Raw genomic sequence first — 8,715 nt, 5'->3', positions numbered from 1 at the left:
GGGCTGTCGTGGCCTAGAGGTTAAGGTTTTCGCCTCATATTCATTTGGTCCCGGGTTCGAATCCGGGTAAGGACAGAAATATTTCTTCTCTAAAATTGTCTCGTTTCACATCCTTTCCTGCTCTCTAACAATGTTCTGTTGTCTGCTTTGGTCTCCTTTTTCTGCCCTACCCCCTCACCTTCTTTGCCACCTCCTCGGGGCTCTTGACTCTTTCTGCAGCCTTTCTAATGCTTCTCCACGGCTCCTTCTTACTGTTGTCATTCAGCCACACCCCTGATCTTATGGTATGTCAGATCTACACCTAGCCTTCTCGGACAAGGGCGAAATTTCTCGGAGGTCCCTTGTGCAAATTGTACTAGTTAGAGATCCCTTGGAGGTCCAAAATCGATAAGAGTACGCTTCGGCCGCCATCCGGGTAACTTTCAAAATTTCCTACCAACTGAAAATGTTTGGTGTGTCCGGTGCGCTCTTATGACCTTATGCAGTTACCAGAGGGAAAAATCCTAACTCAGTGGAAAGGTGGGAGGGGGGCATAATTTCTCAAAGTCAATATGTATATATACCAATCATTGACTTCAATGGAAAAAAAGCCACAGTACATGAGTTGGATTGAGCGAATATTTACTACAGCCTTGGTTATTTATTTATTTATTTAAAAAAAAAATATTTCTCTTTTGTTGTCTCTAATAGAAACGATCTCTTCAAGTTCATTGTGGAGTCTGGAGCGAAGCCACCCAGTTTTGTTGGTCAGTCTAGCCTATCATGTATGCAAAGAAACACAGAAGACGGACTGTATCTGCAAAGAGACATCCTATCGCTGTTTCCTCAAAATGACGAATTCCTTCCACCATCTACTAACGTGGTGCACGCACAAGAATCCTCACAGGGTTTTCCCGGAATCCCCGGGAATTCCCCTTCTACCGTGCACTATGTATGGTGCGCGAAACGATATTTCCGATTCGAGGACTACCTCGGCGTTCTAAGCGCTCTTCGTGTCTTAGAACCCGGGAAGCTGGTGTTTCACTATAACAGTCTGCCTAAAGTAGATGGCATGTACTACAATACGTGGTTCTGGGAGCTGAAACAATCGACACATAACCTTGAACTTCGAAAGACCAACAGACGACTGGAGTGTGGCACATCTGACTCCCTCATTTTCGGATTAGAACAAATAACAAAATCGGAGGGCGGCGGGGTTTATCTCGGAGAAAAAACTATAATCACCCACATCCCTCAAGAGTGGAAAACGAGAGATTTCTTTTCGTTCTTCCCGGATGATGAGAAATATTTCACCACGGGACAAGGGATATTTTTTGCGAAGCGGAAATTCCCGATAGACGATTTGGCGAACTTCACGGCATCCATCTTGAGCGTCACGAAACCATGCGTAACCACAGACGCTTTTGACGCAGAACACCTGAGCTTTGATCCGACCGTACGTGCGAGTGTCCAAAGTTCCTCTGAGTGCATCATTCTCACAAGCCGAATCTATCCCAAGGACATTATGGAGTCACCCTTAGCAAGCCACAGCATGGCCAGATGGTTGTACTACGGGACTGGCGACAAGACTGTTGCAGCACCAGGTTATTATCATCATCAAAATATAGCTTTTGCTTCCTCCTCCCACACATCACCATCATCATCATCATCATTAACAAACTACAATTATTACAAATTCAACAACACTATGATCATCATCAACAAAAATATTAACAACAACAACAAAAACAATAACAACACAACAAAAACAACAACAAGAACAAGAACAACAACAGGAACAAGAACAACAAAAAACAACAATAACAACAATAACAATAACAGCAGCAACAACAACAACATCCAAATCATCACCACCAACAAACAACAGCAATAATAGAAACAAACGTATTTAAAAACAACAACATGATAACGAACACTAATTGTCTCTGTTCTCAACATCTTTCCTATCGTCCTCGAATAACCAACAAGCTGTAGGCTTACCATCAACAACTCCCATTCCTCAGACCCAGAGGACGAGCCACTGATCCCTATGATCGCCCACATGTTCTGTTTACGAAACGACGGGGAAGACAGGACCACCATCGCGTTTCCTTTCAACGCCTACCTGGGAGTGCTCTCGGGTAATGTTCCATCTTGTGTTAAAAACCTAGATTGCTGCTGTCGAAATTGTCTTAAACGGTTTCCCTTTGTGGAAGATAGAAGTGTTCCACCCAGACAGGTTGACGTACAACAAAGTTCCACTACAGTTAAATAAAAAGGAACCAGCAAATGACAATGAATAAGATAAGCCAGGAGGAAAATGGGGCGTGGCCGTTTGTGCAGGTCATTTTCTTATACTGGTGGTCGCCCCAATCGGGACATAATTGTAAGATCATTTAGGAAGCAGACCGCTTTGACACTTCCAGAAAGAGGCAAAAAACTCTTGAAAAAGAACGGAGATATTCGATAGAATTTTCTCTTCTTTTCGGGATAGAATTCAAGTCTTGAGTGTGCAACATCTTGTCTTTGTGTATCTTCATTTTTTTCCAATTTTGGGGGGGTATGTTTTACGCCTCCACGGATACATATTTGATCAACTTGGAGATGGTTGCCCCCGCTGTGAGCGTAAGGGCCAACCCGGACAATGTGGAATACAGCATCCCAAAAGACAGAAGGAGACACTCAATTTAATTTTTTTTTAAACCCCAAAACAAACAAACCAACAAAAATACACCAAAAAATCCCATCTCCCTACATGGGATTCAATCTCATACTGTTTGTGTTCAGTCATCAATCGAAGTGATCTAAAACTTGGAACATTTTAATGCTATCGGTTCACTATTGTTTCACGGCCTCTATGGTGTAGCGGATGGGATATTTGCAGTTGCACTCTGGAGATCCGAGTTCGATTCCCAAAAGGGGAAAATTTTTATGAGGTATCTCGGTCTTTCTGCTGGGATTTTATACCCCTGTCAGTTTGGGATGGCCATGGCATGCAGTGTAAGAAGCGGGCCTTCTAAATGATGTAATTTATGTCAATGGGGAGCGTAAAACACAATACAATGTATATTTTTACGAAAGTTCTTCAACAAAATTATATCGATAAGATTGCAAAATATTTATAGCAGTCACTAAAGTTAACATTCAAGCATTATCGTATTGCCTCCTAATGATCCCCAGCTCTGTATGTGGCTGGGTTTGAGCACCTCTACATTCACGGGAACATACGACCAGAGGGGCCGTGGTGGGACAAACTGAAGGGGGAAAACATCACATTTGTACCGGTAAGTGAGAGAGAGAGAGAGAGAGAGAAGTAGAGAGAGATAGAGAGAGATAGAGAGAGAGAGAGAGAGAGAAAGAGAGAGATATATATCAGAGATCAGAGAGAGAGAAAGAAAGAAAGAGCGAGAGAGAGAGAGAGAGATCAGAGATCAGAGAGAGAGAGAGAGAGAGAGAGAGAGAGAGAGAGAGAGAGAGAGAGAGAGAGAGAGAGAGAGAGAGAGAGCATTGTTTGGGTAAGTGGAATACAATAATCACAATAATTATTCTGGAAGTTGGAAAAAACACCCCGTTTATTGTTCGGGTAACAGGAAGAGGGCATCTCATTAAATGCTCCAGGAATTGGGAGAAAACATCATATTAATTGTACGCAAAAGTGGGGAGAAAGCATCACACTGATTGTTCAGGAAAATGGGAGAAAACAGTACACTAATTGGTAAGGTAAGTGGAAGAGGACATAATATTACATTTTCGAAAAATAGGAGAACATATCCCATTTTTGTCCCTATAGTTGGACACCAACTGTTTTTTAAATCAAAATATACCCAGTATTTGATACTTACTATTTGTCCGCCACATTAGGCGACCCAATTTTTTTGGGGGAGGGGGGTTCAAATTAAAGTAATAAACATAAATAAATAGCACTTTATAGCGCGAAGTATGTCACGGACACACAATGCAGAAAGAAGCATTGGAGAATAGTGCAACAAAAGGCAAGTTTGATGGAAAGAGAGGCAGAGGCAGACAGAGGGAAAAGATACTGGACAAGATTCCAACATGGCTGGGACCAGCAAGAACAACAGACACCATTGCTGCAACGCAAGACAGAGTGAAGAGGAGGTCCATGATCGCCCACGCCAGTCGGCAAGGCACTGGATGATGATGGCGATGTCACGAGTATTTTTTATCGTCAACAGTTGGATGTGTTCAAGACAGTTTACCAACGTCCTGTGGTAAAAGCTCAGCACAAGACAGACATAATGAGGAGTAGCACATTGCTCAAATATGGAGGCGCTTACATGGTGAGTGATTCACACCACTATAGTTGTTAGATTGTTCATTTCTGTCCCCCCTTGTTTTGTCCCTCTGTCTCTCTGTCTCTCTGTCTCTCTGACTATCTGTCTGTCTGTCTTTGTCTCTCTCTCTCTCTCTCTCTCTCTCTCTCTCTCTCTCTCTCCCTCCCTCTCTTAAGTGTGTGCGTGTGTGTATGTGTGTGTTTATGTGTGTGTGTGTGTATGTGTTTTCGGGGGCGGGGAAGGGGGGGGGGGGTTATCGAGTACCTCGCGCGGTTTTTGCACTAGGACTTTGCGTACTTCTCAGCCCGGGTTGGCCCTGACAGGCAGGATCGAAGCTATCCAACTAAATAATCTTACTGTATTGAGGGTGGCCTAAAAAACCTGCGTCAATGATATCATTTCGGTTAACACTCTAATATTGTTGCTGATGCTGTTACTGTTGTTGTTCTTGTAGCTGTTGACGCTCTTGCTGTTTTAGCTGTTGTTCTAGTATATTTGTTGCTGTTTGTGTTGTTGTTGTTGTTGTTGTTGTTGTTGTTGTTGTTGTTGTTGTTGTTGCTGTTGTTGTTCTAGTAGCTGTTGTTGTTGTTGTTGTTGTTGTTGTTGTTGTTGTTGTTGTAGGTTCCTGTATCAACAAGGAAGAGTGGCTTGCTGGCTGGCGGGTGCTCTGGTGTGGTTTGCTTCTTCTTTCCTATCAAACATCTATCGTCCTTATCTCCCCTTCTTCTTTTTAAAGTTTTGTTACTCTCTTGTATTAAGTTGTAACACCTCTAATCTTCTGGCCCTCATATGACCATATGGAGTTGCGAGCGCCTTATGTAAAACCTCTACTAAAACTAACTAAAAAAGGAAGTAATCATTTCTCTTTATTAATTTCTATATTGATGATTTGTCTCCCCCCACCCCCACAACTCAGGACTGGGATGTGGTATGGTCTAGCCCAATCCCCACGAGCCTCCGCAGGTACCAGGCTGTGGTGTCCATGGACTGGCCAGTCTACCCCGAGTGGCCTGAGTCCTTCAACCTTGGCGTGGCCCTGGCTAAACCAGGCGCACCCTTCTTACGTCATTTCACGGAGACTTTCAGGTGAGGCAAATACTTCCAGTGGAGTCAGACAGACTAGGCAGGTTCCACTTCGCGACGAGAATCCTCCCCCCCCCCCTTTCCCCCACTTGTCCCTTATCCTCTCACCACCCCAACAAACTACAACCACGAAAACGTTTTAAATACATGTCGATTGTATTGTCATTGACACCTCCTTGTCTGTACAGACCAAACGGGAAATGTAAACTGGTCCTTATTCCAAATCAGAATTCTGTATAAACTTGTAGATTGTCAAATAAACCAGCAGTCAGACCTGCATGGCTGTAGATATTCAGCTACACCAGAAACATCACGGTAAACCTTCGACTAGACCGGCACCGTTATGTCAAAGGATTCTTAGGTTTGTCATACCCCTGCAGTTTCAACGAAGAGAAAAAAATCAACTTCCTTTGCTTTCATGAACACCTTTAAAAGACAGAATGTGTTGTCACTCATGATCTCTTCCTCATCTATTTGTAGCTTTCAACAAAATACTTTCAAATGAATAATATAGAAACAGCTTTTAAACTTCATTCATCTATAAATGTCTTTATCCGCAGGTTTGTAGCGGAAGGGGCGTGGCATTTCAACGCCCTCTTGATGCCCTACCGACTGTTTGAACAGTACCCACACACAGTCCACATCGAGAGGCGACTCCAGGTTAGACCGAAGACATTTCCTTTTAAATAAATTGTAATAAACATTTAAATCACACGAAGCAAGCCGCAAAGATGTATTTTCAAGTCAACATAAATTATCTTCTTGACGAGTCGTGCTCGGGGCATGTATCACAGTGCCAGGTCTGAACAATTTTTTCTCTCTCTCTCTCTCTCTCTCTCTCTCTCTCTCTCTCTCTCTCTCTCTCTCCCTCTATCTCTCTCTCAGTCTGTCTGTCTCTCTCCCCATCATTCTTCCTTGTCTCTCTTTTTCTCATTTTTTGTCTCCTTCCTGCATCCTCTTTCCCCGCTCTCGTTCTTCTTCTCTCTTCCCTTCTCTCTCTCTCTCTCTCTCTTCCCTTCTCTCTCTCTCTCTCTCTCTCTCTCTCTCTCTCTCTCTCTCTCTTAATAATATATTATAGCTCTTTATTTCTCCCTTTCTGACTTTCATCTTAACAGCAGGACTCGTATAATCATGGTAATAGTGCTTGACTCGAAGTCAATTACAACATCATATCTCGGACCTACACAGGTAGACCGCTACTTGCAACTACCTGTCACTTTGTTTAACATACATACTCTGTTGAAAGATAAGACTGAAGTACCCTGAGTGTTCCGTTGGATATGCAAACATGTATTGTGTGGTTGCTGTTGGTCCGTTGAGGTCTCAAAGACCATAATATATGATATGTTGCAGCGCAATGGAATCGGGCGCTCGTCAATTTTTGAGCATATCCGTTGCCATTAATTTAAGACGGACATAAACGGTGTTGAGCCACGAAACAAAAAAAGAAAGGATACAATTGACAAAGTAATTGTGCAATAGTCTATTCGATTTCATTTTTTGACTAGCACCGACCTGATCTTACAACGTTGCAATACATTTTAATTTGGTAGGGCGTGGGGCATCTACACCCCCCCCCCCCAACCCAGCAAAAAAACAAAAAGAAACATAAAACAACAACAGCAACAACAGCAACAAACAAATAAAAAACACCAAAGCTGGGTAATTTTCAACGGGGTGTCCATGTGTAATGAAAAAAAGGAAAAGAAAAACGACAACAACCACAACAACCACAACAACAACAACAACAACAACAGCAAAAACAGCAAAAACAGCAACAACAACCACCAACAAAAACATAGATGAATAACTCGTTGGCACGTATCCACAGGTGATCTGCTACGACAACTTAGTCAATAATAGCAACAACAACATCAACAATAACAACAGCAACAACAACAACAACAAAAACAACAGCAACAACAACAACAACAACAACATTAACAACAACAATAACAACAACAACAACAAAAACATCAACAAGAACAACAACGACAACGACAACAACAACAACAACAACAACAACAAAAGCAACAACAACAACAATGACAACAACAACAACAATAACAACATCAGCAACACCAACAACAACAATAGCAACAACAACAACAACAACAACACCAACAGCAACAACAACACGCAGATAAATAACTCGTTGTCACCTCTATCCACCGGTGATCTGCTACAACAACAATTACAACATCAGCAACACCAACAATAACAACAAAACATCAACAATAACAGCAACAACAACAACAACAACAGCACCACCACCAACAACAACAGATAGATACAATATAAGCCATAGATCTATGCACCTATCCACAGGTGATCTGTTACAACAACATCTGTCACCCAGCCTGGCACAAGGACTACATACGACAGCTGTCTGACTCACGACCCACCGAGCCTTTTGACCCGGAAGAAATCCAAGGTAAGGAGACCCGTCATAATATGACTCGTCATAAATTATATATTATGTTAAGGCGACCTAAATCAGTTAGGAGACAGGATTTTTAAGTCTAAACTAACACTACCTAAAACGGTTCGAAGACAGGATTTTATACAAGTTGAAGTGAAGAATTTTACTGAAATCTATTCTAGTTAGAGTGAATAATTTCATTGAAATTTTCAACCCTTTCTTTAGCTCTCAACCTCTCTATTTTCCATAATTTGTGTGTGTGCGTATGTGTGTGTTTTGTTGGGTTTTTTTTTAAGGGGGAGGGGAGTGTATAGGTGTGTGAGTGTGTGTGTGTGTGTGTGTGTGTGTGTGTGTGTGTGTGCGTGCGCGCGTGTGAGTGTGTGTGTCTGTGTATGTCTATCTACTTATGTGTGTGTTTTGTTGAATGGAGGGGAGAGGGGAGTGTGTATATTTGTCTGTGTGTGTGTGTATGTGTGTGTGAGAGAGTGTGTGTGTGTGTGTGTGTGTGTGTGTGTGTGTGTGTGTGTGTGTTTGTATTTATTTGTGTCTATCTATGTATGTGTGTGCGTTTTGGTGGGGAGGGGGGGGTAGTTTTAGAAGGGTTTTTACGGCACTTACAACAAATAATTAAGTCATATAAGAGTATCAGTGCCAAAGATTAGAGGTTTAACAAAAGAAGTAACAAGCAACGAACATAAAAGAAGAGGATGGGAGATAGGGACTATAATGATATAATATGTTTGATAGGGAAAAAAGCAAACCACACCATAGCATGCGCCAAGCACCCATTTTGTGTTTATATGTGTGTTTGTGCATGCGTGTGGATGGGGGCAGGTGTATTTTTAAGATTCATTTTTGTTCTGAAGGCTGAAGAAAAAATGCCAATACTACATGATGAAAGAATGTTAATATCATTATTATTATTATTATTATTAT

At 42.0% G+C, this 8,715-nt stretch overlaps 1 protein-coding gene across 1 annotated transcript; it reads left to right on the top strand.

The window, feature by feature from the left end:
• Positions 1 to 690: 690 nt before the first annotated feature.
• Positions 691 to 7,791, top strand: LOC101858985 (the record flags this gene model as incomplete). The annotated part of the gene is given in 7 exon segments (XM_013083586.2): positions 691 to 1,583; positions 2,004 to 2,120; positions 3,160 to 3,263; positions 4,176 to 4,280; positions 5,191 to 5,360; positions 5,918 to 6,017; positions 7,686 to 7,791. Coding segments are annotated over 7 exon segments (1,595 nt in total), but the record flags the coding sequence as incomplete, so codon positions are not given.
• Positions 7,792 to 8,715: the final 924 nt, after the last annotated feature.

Source organism: Aplysia californica, unplaced genomic scaffold, assembly GCF_000002075.1.
Source record: "Aplysia californica isolate F4 #8 unplaced genomic scaffold, AplCal3.0 scaffold00011, whole genome shotgun sequence".
Lineage (NCBI taxonomy): Eukaryota > Metazoa > Mollusca > Gastropoda > Aplysiida > Aplysiidae > Aplysia > Aplysia californica.
This window is presented reverse-complemented; position numbering and strand designations above follow the sequence as displayed.